Source organism: Anas acuta, chromosome 7 (genome assembly GCF_963932015.1).
Source record: "Anas acuta chromosome 7, bAnaAcu1.1, whole genome shotgun sequence".
In the NCBI taxonomy this organism is placed as follows: domain Eukaryota; kingdom Metazoa; phylum Chordata; class Aves; order Anseriformes; family Anatidae; genus Anas; species Anas acuta.
This window is the reverse complement of record NC_088985.1, coordinates 20,012,775-20,030,367: the sequence shown is the minus strand read 5'-3', so window position 1 is coordinate 20,030,367 and position 17,593 is coordinate 20,012,775. Positions and strand designations below refer to the sequence as shown.

The 17,593-nt window shown below is 40.6% G+C and overlaps 1 protein-coding gene across 3 annotated transcripts in view; it reads right to left on the bottom strand.

Annotated features, from left to right (window-relative positions):
- Positions 1–1,033: 1,033 nt before the first annotated feature.
- The window catches only part of WDFY4 (WDFY family member 4), a 145,843-nt gene continuing 129,283 nt past the window's right edge, over positions 1,034–17,593 (bottom strand). For all 3 annotated transcript variants that reach the window (XM_068687821.1, XM_068687822.1, XM_068687823.1), the window contains 9 exons: positions 16,666–16,878; positions 15,996–16,143; positions 14,968–15,125; positions 13,042–13,200; positions 9,104–9,283; positions 5,677–5,859; positions 4,947–5,034; positions 2,537–2,648; positions 1,034–1,439 (listed from right to left, as the gene is read on the bottom strand). In XM_068687821.1, coding sequence (XP_068543922.1) covers positions 1,373–1,439; positions 2,537–2,648; positions 4,947–5,034; positions 5,677–5,859; positions 9,104–9,283; positions 13,042–13,200; positions 14,968–15,125; positions 15,996–16,143; positions 16,666–16,878 — 1,308 coding nt within the window. In that variant the 3' untranslated portion in view covers positions 1,034–1,372. The remainder of the gene's footprint in view (positions 1,440–2,536; positions 2,649–4,946; positions 5,035–5,676; positions 5,860–9,103; positions 9,284–13,041; positions 13,201–14,967; positions 15,126–15,995; positions 16,144–16,665; positions 16,879–17,593) is intronic.

Genomic DNA, 17,593 nt, shown 5'->3' with positions numbered 1-17,593 from the left:
GAATCATCAAGTCAGGTACTTGGAGGTTAGGAAAGATAACCAGCCAGGTCATCGGTGTAGACATAATGCAGCCTTCCTTGTGTCTGCATCATGAGCTAACTTCTAATTACTACATTTTCCACAGGCAATTACCTCACTCTTGATGGAGGTTAGACAGAGCATAGGGGGTGGGGGGGCTGTCTCAGCACTCTGTTAGGAAAGCAGCTATTTGCCAGAGGAAGCCTTGCTCATTCAGCAACATAATTTGAAGACAAGTTGTGAACAAAGCAGTACCCTACAGGAAGAAGAAAGTTGTTATAGTTAGAGGAGACTAGTAAAAAAATCATCTTTTTTTACTCCAGAGTAAAAAAAAATAATACTGACAAGTTTCTAAGCACCAAGATTTTGGCATACAGCAGTTCCTCATAAGGTGGGAGGAGAGGGGCAGTTATCACCAATATAGCTCCTTCAAATTCTCAAAAAATGAGAGAGACCTTGATTTTTCATACTTTCTTCATTTCAGCTAGAGACATAAATGGCATTTAAATATATTAGATTATGGCCTCAACCTTCTTATACTACAAATACCCACTTCTATTATGCAGAGTCATTATGAAGGTAAATCCTGATGTATGTTGCTGATATTCCAGATAGCATCATGACAGGAAAGAAGGTAGAAATGGAAGTGAAAGAAAGAATACATTGAACAGCTGTGTCAGATCACTGTGGGGGAAAAAAAAACACAGTAAATCAGATTAGGAAACTAAAGACTATGCTGTAACATGCTTACAGCTGAGCTGGATGAAGGCACTGCTATCAACGTGGCATCTAGGAGTTCTTACCTTCACTTTGTAAACAAACAGGTTTTCTGAAGGGATGCATACATTTTTCAGGGAATGAGGAATAGCAGGAACAGAGATACTAACATACTTGTGTGTCAGTAAGAACAAAGATTCTGCTATGAACACAGTTAACATCAGTTTGAAGCCTCAGTGTGTTTTGACCTCATAGTATTAAAATTAGTATATATTCATTTTATTAAGCTACATTGCTCTTTCAGAGAAATCTAGACTGCTTTATTTGATAGCAATTATTTGTGAGATACAAAGAATTATGCAAAATACAGTATTTAAAATAACATTTAAAATACAGAAGTTTTACCACGTCAAATACTGTGAATTCTCATTGTCTATGTGTATGTCTGTCAGTGTCTTTCCTACACCTTTGGAGTCCAGTCTTTGATTTCAATCAGAGCTGACTGTGTGGTCATTCCAACAATTCCATTGAGATTCAGTCCCCAGTAATTATCTTCTGACTTCAAGTCTTTCATGCTCTGATGGGCACTTTTCTCTCCATCCAAAAGGCTGAAAACATGAGTCCTGACTATTTCTTCCTACCCATCCACAGACCAACAGCAGATTCTTCCCCAGTCATCGCCAACTAGGAGCTTGGAGGAATTTCTTGAGAAAGAGAGAAAAATATTTAAGAACGAGATGCAAACAGATCAAAACTTTCTCCTGTATATGCAGCAATTAGGAGGATGCAACATTCAAGGGAGCAGATTAATCTCTAACATTAAGTTTGAAGAACAATGGTCTAGACTATACAAAAGACTGAACTTAGAAACAGATCCAAACTGTCCTGTATTTCAAGGGGTTAGTTGCGGATAATCTTGCCAAATCAGGAGCTTTTACCCTTCTCTGATCCTGAAAATCTGCGAATGTTAATTAAATTTGGTGGCCAGCATCAGAATTCAGGCTTGTCAGCACATAATCTAATGGCTTCAGCCATTGAAATCTCTGCTGCACATGGTGTCATCAACACTGATGAAACTAACCAACCCCCCCCCCCTCCACCCTCCCAAAAAACTTATACACTTTCCATGCATATAAGTATCACACTGAGTGCTCTAAATCTCAGCACAGACAGTATAGGAATCATTTTAGCAACTATCAAAATGCCAGCACTTCTAGAGAGAAAGGCAGCAGCTGTTTTACAGTACATTGCAACATCGTGGGATAGAAGATAGCAACAAATATTACAGCCAGATGACACTGCGGGAGGGAGATTGAGTAAACTAAAATACTGCTGGCTGTGCAAACTGAGTTCAGTTCAACAAAGCTGTCCATTAGCCAAAAACTTCCAGTTTATATTTCATTAAGGACATAGCATCCCCAGAAACTCCTAGGACACTGTTTCTTCTATGATGCAAAGACAGTGCAGCAGCTATTGATCTATACAACTATTCCACCCAAAAGCTGCAATTTCTTCAGGGCTGTTTCTTTTCAGACCACTGAGTATCCCAACACCCTTCACTTAATACCATCAGCCAGGCCAGCTCCCAGAATGACTGCATTTGACCGAGATTAAACAAACAAACAAAAAAACAAAAAAACAGCACACATGCACACAAAAAACCCCACACAAACAGACAAAAACCAGCAGAAATACAAACTTTAAAATAACCTGAGGATTTAGGACAGATCAGTGGAGACACTGAGGCTCATGCGGTGCCCTCTGCCGGGCATATGCTACAATGCAAAGGACAGGACCGTACCTGGACATAGCAAGTGCTGTCACTGCTGGGCTGTTCTTACTTGGTTTTCCAGTCAAGGCAAGGCTGGAATTCAGTTCCCGACAGAGAACAAGATGTTTTCCACTCTTGTTACCTGTTGTGTGGTTTAAAAATAAATATTTAGAATGTGTCTGGGGGCAGCATGGAAGGGATTGTTATTATTTACGGTCAGCAAGTTGTTAAGTTGAGAACAAATATATTTAATCTCAGCCTGTGCTGTTGCAAAATAGGCCCATCCCAATTTAATTTGTGGCTATGATAGTTACATGTGCTGACGTGCGGCTGTATCAATTGTGTGCTAAATTGGATTTGTGTATTATTGCTTTCTAAATTGCATGCCTAGTTCAGCAAAATTGTTCATCAGTTTTCACTGGCTCTGTGCTTAATAAGATGCCCCACAATACCTTGCTGCCAGGATATAATACAGCCCATAATTGCCTAGTAAAAAGAAATTACATAAAGCCCTGGTATTATCAACTTATCTAAATCTGCTCATAACAGAACCAATAATTAAATGCTGAGAACATTTCACATACACACATACATACACACACACACACAACTAACAAAATAATTCGATCATAGTTACTTTGGTCTTCTTAATGACTTGTGTTTTGTATTAATTTTATTTTCTTTAACATATAGAATGGCATGTGGGAATATTTGGCCATTTAAAGTAATTCTGAAATCATCTAAACACTTTGAGGGAGCATATCACTGCTCTGATCACACTCCTCAACTCTTTACTAAAGAACACTGTTGCTGCATGCATCTGAGAACAGGCTTTCTTACACTTGTATGAGAACAAGTACACTGTACCCATCAACAGATGTCAATGCATGTCTCTTAAAAAGGCACAAACTGGAGTATTCTGCTCTGTTCCCATAGGCAGCTTTTAAGTCCTTGTTTGGAATACTGTTTAAGAAGATCTGATTTTTTAAAAATAGCCAAGGTCTCAGTCTGCTCGAAGACAATTGCTATGCAATTGTACCTGAGTAAAAGAGACATGGAAGTATCTGCCACAGGAAGTTAAGGACCAAATTCTATGAAATTCTTAAAATAAACTAGATACTTCTAGATGTAAGAAGAATCTGCAAAGTGACTACTGAGTGCTACAAATATTCTGGAAGGAATGTTAAATCTCGTGTTTTGACTTGCAGCAATCTCTGGTTAGAGACCACAATGAAGCCAAATATACAGCTACCGAGCCAGACTGCCTCACATCTAGCATCTCTGGTGTTCTTGCTCCCTTCCGTAGAAGCATCTGGCTCTAGCTACTCTCAGAAACATGACAAAAGGTAGGATGGGCATGTGGTTTGGCATTTCCAATATGACTTTGTACATATAAACATTTTCACATAGCAATCTAAGTAACGGAGATGCCAAGTTGCCAAGTTCCATGAAGAGCACTTCTGAAGATCTCAGTGGTAATGCCCAATTACCGTATAATATCTTTTTATGCAGATGTTACATCTACAACTCTATCTTTATGCAAATTGTGTGCCTAAAATTGAAGCAATAGAGAATGCCTAATGAGGATCACAGCAAATAAGTGGTGTAAATTATACATACTAACAACACAATTCCTTCCTTTTATAAAAAGTGCTGTGAGCAGAAGCAAGCTGTGCTATTAGAACATGCCTTTAAAGCTCCCTGGCAGGTTTCAGCTCCTGTATTTGTTAGAACAGTAGTGAGCTTGAGTTGTTTTTAATACCAGTCAGCACTGTAGCCCCATCATCTTGTTAATCCTGGCTGCTCTGCAAGAACTCCAGGGCATCAGCTTCAGCTTGGCATAGCCTTGGAAATATAGCACCATGCAATAAGACCTGCTGCTAGACTCCCACAAGTCTGGAGAACCTCCAACCTCGTTTAAGACAGCAAAGAGAACAAACTTCCCAGTTTCATCCCAGGACAGAACATGGCACTGCCCACTCTGACATCCAAGGACACTTTAGTACAGGCCATCAGTAGATGCGCGAAAGGAATGTGCTTTCTGGAGTTCCTTAGTTTCATATGCAGAAATGTGGTTATAGAATCACAAATGGTTTGGATTGGAAGGGACATTAAAGATCATCTAATTCCAACACACCTGCCGTGGACAAGGACACCTTCAGACCAGGTTGCTCAAAGCCCCTATCAAGCTGTCAAGCTTGACAGAACGTATAAAGAACCTTCCAGCTTCATCCAGACAGGATTTACCCAAAAGACTGGTGGCTGAGCACTGTTCTGTCTCCCTAACATAGGACTACCGCTGCTGGTTACAGTACCACCATACCAGTTCCCAAACTATCTCCCATTCACACCACTGTGCTCCCACATCCTTTTCCTCCTCGCAACAGAACCAGGTCTGCAACAGTCCCAATTCAGTTCACAGTCCACACTGGGGTCATACCTGTGCTGTTTGCCTCTTCCATGGCGCCTTTCTGTGAGCTCAGTTCATCAGCTTGGCCTGGGCTGTCAGTGTATTCAGTCTTCCACAGCTGTGTCAGTGAGGGAAAAAGGAGAATAACATGGTTATAACAACACAATGACATGAGATGTGGATGTCTGCGTCCCAGCAAGGGCTGAAAATTGGATTTTGATCATCAGAACGGGGCTTGGCAGTGTTCTCTCTCCCTTTGCCACTATGCTGCAGGGTGTCACACTGAAGAAACGTATGCATGTAGCTAGCAAGGTTGCAGGTCTGATGTGCTAGCCAGGATCCCAATTACCCAGGGAGCTCTTCCACCAGACAGGAGGTGGAACCAGCAGCAAACTCCTGCTCTTGAGAAGGTATGATTTAATGAACTAAGCTGTGAACCAACTCTCAGAAGCTATGGATCCTGCAGAGGTCTGTGGTATTGATCTATGTAAAAGTGAACCTAAGGGATTTCCTCACCACCTCAGTGTCTCCATTTATAAAACAAAGGCAATGCATAACAAATTCTTTAAGCAATGTGCTGCCATCCACTAACAAGTGCTGCAGAAGAGCCAGGTACTAAGTTCTCCCCCAAGAAACTGTTTCTCCCAGGAACTCCCAAACACGGGCTTTTAGCAGCTCTGCCCCACCATTCAGGATGCAAAATTCTGCCTCTGGTCTACACTAAATTAGGATGTTTCTTTTCTCTTCCCTGTCCACCTACCCTCACTACTCCATCTGTGCTTCCTGTGATGACGATGCTGCGTGTGTCCCAATCCATCACTTCAGCAAAACAGCAACAAGTAACACGGCTTTCGGGGCTGCAGGTGGTGTTAATGCTTACAAGAGGCTGGCCATTGACTGTCCACAAATATAGGTAGGATCCAGCACAAGAGGCAATATCACCCTGTAACAAAGCAAGAGGCAATGTTTCAAGATCCTACACACTCATCCTCCTCACAGGAGGGCAGAGATAATGGATGCAGATGGAGCCAAATCAGCAGTAAACTTCTGGTTCAAACTGTGGAGGCATTCATGTATCCTGCAGAAAGTATTTACTGAATTGCACTAGAAAAACAGTGACCATTCATAAAATAAAAGAAATTGATGTTATTTTAAATGACACTTCCCATTGCAAAATACTTCAAGGCTACAAAGATCAGCAGAACATCATGCCTTCATGTCCACCTGCCCCCTCCTGTAGTCTGTCTTGTTCTAAATCGTTTAATTATTTAGCATATTTTGTTCTAAGTGTCCCAGCACCTCTTCACACCTCCTTGGAAACAGGCACGCCTCAACACTTGTTTTTCAGTTCTGTTCTAGTTGTGTTCTGCCAAAACTACCTTGATTCACCGGTGCAAAAGAATGTGGAGACAGGACAGATACAGTTAGCCTGCTGCATTGTCAAAAAATGGGTAAGGAAACATCTGGATTCACATGAACCAGAAATGCAGCCTTGACATCCATTTCCTGTAACTGAACGGGGAGACCAAAGAGCTTCTCAGTTTTGTTCTGCAGTCCAGGGCACCTGCTACAGACAGGAAGCTTGCAGACAGACCAGGCCACAACATGTTAGGCTGCACCTTGAGGTAACAGTCTGTCTGTTAGTTTGGGGTTAGGCAGTCAAAACAATCCTCCTCCTTGCCCACCGAACCTACCCATTTTTTAAGCATGGCAAAGGAATCAAAGAAACACAGGAAAAACAAACAAACAAACAAAAAAACAGAAAAGAGGACAGAAGGCTGACTGCTATGCTCTGCCCTTAGCTTTTAGTCAGTGTATAGCCCAGCAGAGCACAGACTGAACCTCAGCCTCCACCAGGGACAGGGGCTGTGCAGTCAGTGTCTGACACAAGTTCTGGGCCAGGACTAGTGCTTTTAAATGTTACTGATCTACAAATAAACACTCTCTTAAATAAGGACATGGAGTTTACCTCCTTAGCTGTGAAACCTTTGGTGATTTCACAATCCTCCTCTGCCCCTCGCAGGGAGCTTAATGTCATCGCATTTTTAGACTGTTTTGCATTCGACCAATGACCAGCTCAGCATTCAACGAGCAAGCAGCACTTCCAATGCAGAAAACATCCTTTGCAACTGAATCTCTCCTATTCCTTTAGCGCAGGTGGATAGTCTTACCAGGGACTGCATATAAGGAGCAAATACACAGGTATCTTCGGGGCAAGAAACACACAGAATCAAAAGCTGATGCTGCAGTCTTAAATAATCTTATCAAAAGTGCCCTTTGATTGAGATACTAACTGAAATTTCACCCAAACTTTTCACACTTGATGTGTACTAAGAGACAGTTAAACAGAACAGCATCAGCCAAGTCATCTGATTCTGGCAAAGGCCGGTGTGCCCTTAAATTAGCAGTGCTCATCTGGTTTAAATCAACTAACACTGTACATCACCCCTGATTTGGGGAAAGGGCTCTTCACATTGGAGGGCAGGATTTTGAAGATAAAGCAGATTTTGTTTGAAACACTGAAACACAGTTGCTAATAATTAAAGAGATTAAATGTCAGCTACCTCATCTACATGTCTGTTCATTTGGTAATTATCTACAGCATTTTTCAGGTCTAGACCAGAGATTTAAAACTGAAATCATTAGTTAAAGCAAGCTTTTACAATCCTGCTTAGCTTATAAACTTTGTTTTGCTTTGTGCCTAAGTGATACAAACACCATGAAGTTTGGATCTATAAATGGAGTTTCCAGATGCTAAAGCAAATATAAAACCAATCATGTCACAAACAGGTGTAAAGGGCTCTTACTTCACAGAAAAGTGATTCAGAAATTTGTTTCCTTCAAATCTTTGCTTTAAAACATTCTGAATTTTCCAGGAAAAAATCATTACCAAAAAATGTCACTTTGTATAAAAAAAATATTTAATTTAGCACAATGGAAGCATTGGTTCTACCTTCATATTATAATAAATATTATCAAATTATGAAATAAATAAATCAAACATACTTTCTTAAGGTTTCTTTCCTTTAAACAAACCTTTCTGCAGACAATTGTCCAATCAGTTTAACTATTTTAATTTTTGGACAGTTTAGGAGAAGAGCTCCCAACTGAAATGGCTACCATTAATGGTAGGTTGGTATGTAAGACGAAGAGGAGACTATGCTTTTGAGGTATGAAGCCCATGTTATCCTGCCCACTCATTTCTGAATGCTTGGCACTGTTTCAACTGCCTTCCCAAGGGGCCACCAAGTACTGTGAGGTGGCCAGCTGAAGCTACTGGCCACATATTACTGCTAACCAGGACCCTTGGTGCTGGGTGCTGAGGTGGCACTGAACAGACTACTTAATTCCTGCCCTCAATCACTAGAGTCATCAGACTGTACGTTTAGTGAAGTTGTATGGTTGTTTTCTTACTGCTGTGAATTCAGTTTTGCCTCTCTTGGTACAAACTCCAGTACCCGCAAATTGTCTGAGCACCTGGAACCTTGCTATGGTATATTAGCACAGAAAATATAAATATACAAGCAATATTCTTGGGAGGTAGAAGGTTGGAAAAAAAAATAATATTCAGAGTGCTTACAGTTAACTCCAATAGAAAATATTTTCCTATCAGCATGCATGTGATTGCAGCCAGGCCCAGACCACAACAGGATTATTTCCACTGCTGGTAAACAAAAACCTAGCCACTGCTATCAAGAGCACACCCCTCAGCTGACAGTAGGAGAGAAAGCAAAGCAAAACAAAACAAACAAACAAAAACCCACAAACACTATCACTGCGAGGGTGTAAGAAAGTTGTCAGCTGAGGTGGGAGACTGAGGTCCAGCACTCCTCAGCTGATGTGGGTCTGCTGCATGAACGTCAGGAGAAATTAATGGCATAATGAAAGCAATAAGATTATGGGTTAGCCAGATCCAGGAGCTACTAAGGTAATACTTCATGTTCTGCAAACTAAAAGAGTTTTAATCCTGCTATCCACCTAAGATGCTTCTGCTTAGCTACTCAGTCTAAAACGTTGCTTTTAGTGCTCCCCTCTTATCATTAAGAACACTATTAGCAATCTCTATAGAAAGAAAAAAAATCAATGTATCAGACTCAGGATGTTTTTATGTTGTGAAGAGCACCCATTAAATTATCATGAAATGTTCATGGATGCATCAAAAGAAAGATGATAAATGAAGATCTTACTGTTGAATTGTTGATGGCAACAGAACAGAGACTTGCCCCATGGGCAGGAAGCTGGGTTATGTACGTCAGCTGGTTCAGGTCCCAAATGATGCAGGTTCTGTCATCAGATCCACTCACGATTATGCTGTAGGTCACAGACGCAGCAAGGCAGGTCACTGCCTGAGAGTGCCCATACAGAGCCTGGTGGGGAAAAAAGTGACAAAACACAACAGTGTGTGACTGATTTACTAGGGAACTGCAGTTCTACGGCCATTTACTTAGCAAGAATAAGCAAACAAGTCATACTTTGGAGAGCCAAAAAGTGTATGAAGTAGAAACCACAAAGATTCTTTTAGAACCATCCTTTTCCTCAACTCGTGGTTGAGGAAAGTTGAGTATCCAAGAGAATACATGACTTGTCCCAGGTTGCATGGTAAGTCAGGTAAAACAACTCAACTCTGGCCCTTGGCATATGTTTCAGATTCTACCACAGTGGTTTGTATGCAAATCATCAATAAATTCAGGTAAGGCAGTCTTAAGCAAGTAAAATTTGGACTTGAGAATTATTTCTCAAAATTTTTAAATCATTTTGAAATAAAACTTAAGATATATTTCAGTGACCTTCCCAGACTTTCTGTTTTTCTGAACAAGTACTAACATTTTTCCAATTATAAATTAGAATAAAAACAGCATTTGTTTTTATTTTTGCTTTAAAAAGCTATGTATGAATTCTTCTCTCATTCATCATTATCCAACATCCTTCCTCTGTTTTCTAGGTTCCAGAGATACACAGAATACCCAGTTTAATTTATCTTTAAACAGTTTCATTAAAAAAGACTATATTTTAGGCAATTTAATGTCACAGAAGTTGTGAACGGAATATACTGATGACAATTGTGTAATGCAGCACTCTCAAGTGACAGCAGCATACATTTCTGCTGCATAACCACCAATGACATTAAAGCCTGTAGGGCAACAGAGATAGAGTCCTTCACAGATTTCCTGAAAAGCCTTTCAGGGCTCAATTATTAACTGCCTTACTGTGAAAAGTCCGATCCACCAGTTTTAATGTTGGTTTTAACAGTAAATGCATATTCTCTGCTGGCTTTCTCTACATGACTTAATTAACACATTTTCAGGGTTTGTCTCAGTTCAGAGACAGTCACAGAGCAGGACAGCCACATGTCCCGAATGATTTTTGTGAACACATCTCATACTCTTTTACAGTCTGTGAATATCAGACTGAACTCTTGCTAGCTAACATGTGCTGCCACTCGCCAAGGTTATTAGGATAACAGTATTCAAACATGAATCCACTGGAGAAGAAGCTGAGCTGCAGCTATGACCTACTGAAGGTGACCTGCAACTGCAAGGGATGAATTCCAGCTTGCAATGTATTCCTTTGAAGAGAATCATCAGCTAAAAATACTGGCACAAAATGGCATCTCCATCAGCAGTCCTCAGAGGTCGGAAGCACTCCCAACTCAGCAGTAGCTTACAACTCACAGTGGAAGTCTTTTTACAAAGGGCTGGGCATAGCCTAATGCCTGTGCTCCAGAACTAAGCTGTGACAAAGCAGGTTCAAGAGCTCCAAATTCCTTCTCATTCCTCCAAAGAATGAAAGGAAAGGAAATGTACCCACTGTGACAACATTCACACTGCCAAGACAAGCTAAGATCCTACACAAATTTTCATCAACCCCTTTCTTCTTTTTTAACTCAGAAAGACTTGGTGGTGAAGTACTTTAAATGCAAGCTGAACATGGAAGAGAAGGATAGATCAGAGCTCAGTTAAAATTTCAGCTTTGATCTACCAGTATTTTGATATGTATTAATGCAAAAACAGTCAAGTGCAAGTGCTGGTAGATCTCTAACGTCTTCTTGTTTTTCCTCATGAAGGTTTTCCCTTAATGGGGAAAAGAACTGTGAGGCCTGCCTCCACAGTAAATTCACAAATAAAAACAAAACAAAACCAAGTTCTGGCCATCCAATGTAACTGGCTGGCATGGGCACAGATACTTCACAGCTATGTTCAGTACCTTCCTGACAGGTCAGCACAGCACAGAAAGCACAGCTTGCCCGGATGCTTCTCCCAGCCTGGTGTTTCATTTGACCCAGAAATTCTGGGGGGCGGATCGCATGGGTTGCTGTGTTCATGAATACTGAGGGAACTGGTAAATTGCACAGATCAATACCGAGGCTATTATGCTCAATCTTTAGTGTTCCACAAAACTGTGGAAACAGTCCCTGCTAGAGAGGGAAAAGTGACTTTTTATGCTGAAATATAGTTTCTGCACTTTACTACATTCCAAACCAGAATGTGTCGGTCCCATGAGACAGCTGATAAGTGAATAGCATCCACTTTATAGCACATCAGCTTTACTTAAGCAAAGTTCACTCTCTCAGGAAAGATGATACAATTTATTTTTGTTGTTCAGAAAAAAAAAAAAACGGCCACCACGAAACAGTGAATTACATGAAAGCAGCATGCAATTCACTGGAAGACATTTAGAACCATAATTCGAATTTATATCTACACCAGTCATTAAAAAAAAAAAAAGGTCTCTGCAAGCAAAGAGAAGGAAAAAAATACAGCATTTGTCACTGTATGACCTCATGCCACTTTGAGGGCCTTGGGTAATATCAGATTAATCACAGCTGAACACATCAGCAAAGCTGATTTTATATTGTTAAAGGGAAGGGTATTATACTGAAGATGGAAGAGCCTCTTCAGTCAGATGCCTGAAACTCGAACAGATCGCCAGAATAGTATCATTTTGATGTTTATGAAGATTACTGCTTAGATTTTCTCTGCTGCTATTTCTTCCATTTCTATGTCCACCTCTGCTTGGAATACTAAGCAGAGAGACTAAAAGGTCGTCACTCAAGATTTTGCCTCCTAGTTTTGACTTCTCAAGAAAGAAACATAGAACTCAGAAGAGAAGCTGCTATAAACAGTTTTCTTCCTAATTTCAACATCCAAAAACATCAGATAAGTGAAGGTCTAGGAACTTCTCTGGCCTCCCAGCAGACATAGATGTTTTCACATTATTTAATGACAAATAAAATATTTTTCGCTCCAGGTCTGGAAAGCAATGAGATAGCTCCTGAGTATCTCCAGAGCAGATAAACAGAACAAAACTCTAGAACAAGAATTTGGAGACCTCCTTGCTAATCAATGAACCCATTATTAGTTTGCCTAAGAGTAGCAGAGAGTTTTGTGTCTCTTTAATTCTTAAGGAAGAGAGGTCACACACTGCCTTTCAGATATGATAGTACTCCAGATTTTATTGTAAAGTTGGGAACTCACTGTTCACTTTTGCAAATGAAATAGCATTTATACAGCTGCTGGGTGACTACAGATGAGCTCCAAATCAACAAACACTAAAGGACCGTGGACAGCAAGGTCACAAACTATATAACTGAAGGGATCTTTCCCTACCTCGTGGAGTGATAGACAAACCTTTGAAGTTCTGAATTCTGTTTGAGGGAGAAGTATCAAGGGCTTTGCCTAGCCGAGCCTTCATCCCCATCAGCTAAGTTGACAGGGTGTTTTGGAGATCCTGCCCACTGCTCTAGCAGCCAAAAAAGAACTAGAACCATCTCCAGGTAATATTGGCTTTTGAAAATAATCCAAGGGTTGGCTGGAGGACATGCCTTATTGTCACTGTTTCTTCTATCACTGTAAATTTAGGTAATGCTACCAAGGCAAAACAAACAAACAAACAAAACCCACCAAGCATAATACATAAGGTATGGGTATAAGGCATATAATCAGCTCCTGACCTGACAACAAGTTTTAGCATTATACCTATTATTATTATTTATTTTTTTTTACGTTATCACCTTTTTCTGCCTTTTTGATTCACGGTAGCATGTTTTCTCTTCCAATTTTCTGACAGAAAGAAACTCGCTCTTTGCTTGTTATTAAATTTCTGTACCAAGAGTCACGGTACTCACCTGTCTCAAGTTCAGATGTTTTACTTTGTCCTTGACCAAAGAAAGTTCCCAGACACACACAACCGAGCTTGTTCCAGATGTGATTATGGTAGTTGCTGACGGACACACAGCGCAGAGGCATTTATCCCAGTCTGCCATGCACTCAAACGTAGTCATGTTCTGTATGAGAAAACAACTTTCAGCCAAAAACTCATCTGGTGATACCATGCATTTACTAATACCAAATGGCAGATTTAATTTTCAGAACTGAGCTTCTTTTAACCCAGGAAAGAAAAGCTCATCTTATCCCAAGTCTCTATTTTGACAGCACAGCTGTATACATGTATTATGTATATGCACACACTGTGGCTGCATGCAGCTGTGCAAGACTCTGGGGACCAAATAGGAAGGGTGGATAAAGGTCAGTGTCTTAGGACAACAGAGTTCCAGCCCCTCTTGTGCTACAGACTTCCTACATAGCTTCAGGCAAATTTGTTCTGCCACCATATAGCAACAGCATGCAAACATTCAATGTAGATTAATAACAAAGCACAGGTTATGACTGCCACCGCTAACAGAGTTAGTGCCAGGCTCAGCTACATCTTTGTCATACTTGGATTGAATAGCCAAAGCACTAAATTCCATTCTGGCCAACTGCTCTGCTAGCAGTACCAAGCTGCCCTAAACCAACTCTACACTGCTGCAATTACAGCACAAACATTCTTCCACTCATGTTCTGTGTTAGCTCTCTCACAGTCAATGGGGATGACAGCACAGTGCTAATGATTCTGCTGAACCTGGATGCCACAGTTACAAAAATCGTACCATGGACAAAACAAACCTTTACTACTTCAATGAAGGCAACAATATATTTCTAGTATATCTTCAATATATTTTCAACAGAGGCACTGTTGTCCCAATAGAGATTCAAGCTGATCCCTCAACTACTTCTTATAGTAACTGTATAATCACTGCAAGAGGCTCAGTGACACCCTGATTTTTGAGCAGTACCAGAACATTTAATGGTACCTTGATCTTTGGAGGAAAAAAAAACAAGAACCACCATGATTCTGTAACTTCCTTTCTTCTGAGTCAACCAGAAGACATTAAGCAAGAAGTTTACACCTATGGCAGCACTATAAGTTACTGAGCACCAATTTTAATTTGCTATATTGAAAATCAGTGGGAAAAAATCATTGATTTTACAGAAATAAGAAAGTAAAAATAAATCTCATGTTTTTCCTCATCTCCAGTGTTTGTGGATACATCTGTAAAAATACAACGATATGGTATGATCTGATACCCAAGCTAGTATTTTGATGAATGACAAATTCTGCTATTTTGATACCCAAGCTAACTTGGATGTCTTTGCACATCATAACGTTGTCCCAAACACGTGCAATATCAGTGTGTTTGTGGTAGAGAACTGTATCTGTCCAGTGCCCTAGCCAGCAGTGTGGTGACACACACCCTTGATTTTTAACAGCAAAGAAGTAAGAGTATTAACTTTCTAGATTAGGGGACATTATGATGTTGAATGAATGCACTGGGCTGAGCTTGGGAGCCAGAGGGGAATTGACAGATGGTCCTATCTCAATTCCAGCAGAAAGTTCTGCACAATGAAATTTCTAATTGGGGGCCAGAAGACCTTGTACTGTCCTTACAACCTATGAAATGAGGTTTCTCCTTTGTTGTGACAGACAACAAAGTCACTTGAAGGAAAACTCAATATCATTTAGAGGGAAAAGGTCACATTTTTCAGCTGTGAAATAATTTTGTACTCCACTGGAATATCCAACTTGAGAATCCTCAGAAAACTTGACTGTCAAAAGTCATGCAGAGCACTCTCCAAAATCAGCTCCCCTACAGCCTCTCAACTGGGTACCCAAACAAGACAGACCACAACATAACATCCATTTCTGAAATGCTTAGGCTTTTTCTAGTTACCTTTTCAGACCCATAGTTGCCAAAGCAGCAGGTGAAGTCCTCAAATCCCCAGCAGAATGTTTTGTTCCAAAGAGGAGGAATCAACACTTTATTTTTTTCAACAGCCAGAATGCCCTTCTCAGTATGAACAATGTGTCCAATAGCTCCCTTGGGATAGTCTGACAAGACAGAGAACATATTTAATTCTGTTGTCTTTAAAACACTAACATTAACTTACTGCCTTACATGGCTTTGTGGTGGGGCTGGCATGCCCCACAACTGGGCTCAGTGTGCTGGGACCAGGTCCACAGACAGAAATCCACTCTGCCACTGAGATTCCAAGACAATGGTGGATACTCCCCTTTCTAACAGACCACATAAATCCATGCAGAGATGGAGACTGGCTCCAAAGAAGGGGACAGCAATGTCATTAACCTCCTTCTTGCTGGCATTCTGCCTTCTGCCATGAACTATATAGGATGCACGGCATGGCAACAACAGCCTCTGTAGTACAGCTACAGGAGTCTGCTGGCCACACAAAAATGTGCAATGTACATACCAGCATCATGGGATGAAAAGAAGTAGATACACTGAAATTTTCCAGGCTTGTTAGCATTAAGAAAAATAGACTAAGAAAAAGATGAAGAAAATATATAGATTTGAAGACCAAGAGGTGCAGAAGGAAAGAATTTACTTTGCTGATGAATATAAAAAGAGAATGAAAAGGGAAAAGAGCAAGCTTTATGCTTTAACTTGATATATCCAGAATGTAGAAGACAGAAAAGATTTAAGTGTCGTAAATAATTTTGTAGAGTTCAGAACAAATTAAGTTCCAAGATTTCTCCTTAGTGTCTAAGTACTTCCAATGTCCCCTCACAGTACACACATATGCAAATAATAATTGTCTGAAGGGATCTTGGTGGTATCAACTCGTGTCAACTCACACAAAGCTATATGACTATATTTATGCTCTCAAAAGTACAGATTCATCCCCATCCAAGAATCCTACACTTAGTAGCTCAGAAAATGGAGCACAGCCCCTGTTGCACCTTTTACTGTAACTGGTGAGAGCTTCAGGTTTTGCAGACTGCTGATGAACGGAGGAAGAATTCCACTTGACTGAAAAGACAGCACTGATTCTCTTCCTGATGAACTTTTACCCTGGGCATTCCTGGATGGGTGTGGCTTAGTGAAGAGCTAGAACAAAGGAATGGCATTGAAAAACACATCTCTATCAGCCAGGTCATATAGGAGACACATCTATTTAAAAGATTGATCATAGACTCCAGAACTGTCATACAAAAACCTTTTCATTAAAATGAGACCATCTTATCCTTATCATTACATTTTCATCAGACTACATCCCTTACAGGGATAGGAAGCTACTCCCAGTGATACAGGAGAAGAGAGAAAACTATAGGTGAGAATTTAAACTGCCTTCATCTGCCTGTATTCAGCCCCAGACTAGTGGTTACTCATGTAGGTACTGAAGTAGCAGAACCCAGATTTGATACCACAGGTGTATGGTATATGACAAGAACAGCATAATTAGAGAGTGGACTCACACAACCTGGAGAACTCTACAGCCCATCTTCTAGCAGATTTAAATCAGTGACTGTCTGTAATTTAAGTTTCTTCTCCTGATTTCCAGCTGAAATACTACAAGATCAAAATTAATTATGCTCTGTTTTTCCTTATACTCTCATGATGAAGTGATACCTGCTTTGGTATCTGTCCGAAGTTGCTGATAAAACCCAGGATGGTGCTCTTAATCAGAGGATCTTTGATGTTGTTGAGGTCCATCTTGTCTCCATAGAAGTAAGGGTGGTAGGTGTTAACGGCCTCCACAGCAGCTGAGCCATGTTGCTTATGGCCAAAAATCAGGTCTATCCAGCGATGGAGGTGTGCACTGACATAGTCACTTTCCAGTGCCTGAAACCAAAGAAAATTAATTCACTGGAGGGCATCTATTGCAGATGCGTTACTACTCCCTGTTCCCTGCTGGAGACAAATTCTCCACAGTACTCTGAAAGCAAATCTTCACACTTCCAGTTCTTCCAGTACAATCTTTCACAGCACGTCCTTACAAAATGAGACCGAAGAGGTGTAGGGTGGATCCTCACGGGAAAAGGAAGGACAGAGTGAGGCATGCTTGACGTAGCAGACACCAGTTACAGTATCTTCAGGGAAAACACAGGCAGGTTCTACTAAGCAAAGCACAAGCATTCCACAGGTTTTGGCACATCCTTCGGTTTCCAAGCATACACTAAACGCCTGTGCTACAATTTCTTCATCAATAATGTTACTGACACGAGATGGTTTAAATTAATAAAATATTTATATAGCATTTAGTACCATCTTTTGGCTCTGTAGACAATCCACAGGTGATTTAAGGTACTACTCTCTTTGTAGAAACAGGCCTTAGTTATGAATTATACCAAGTAGCAGAGACTTTATTTGAGAAGATACATGTGAGTATATATTGGAAAGGAAGAAACTAGCAGAGAAGCTTTAAGTTGGGTCAGAAGGTTATGGTAGGAGAGGGTACATGCCATGAACCAGCTCTGGAAATGCAGAGCTTGTAGTGATATGGCAAGGGGTGTCACAAGGCAAGACAGGCAGAGCATGAAGGGCTTTGCAGTAGCAG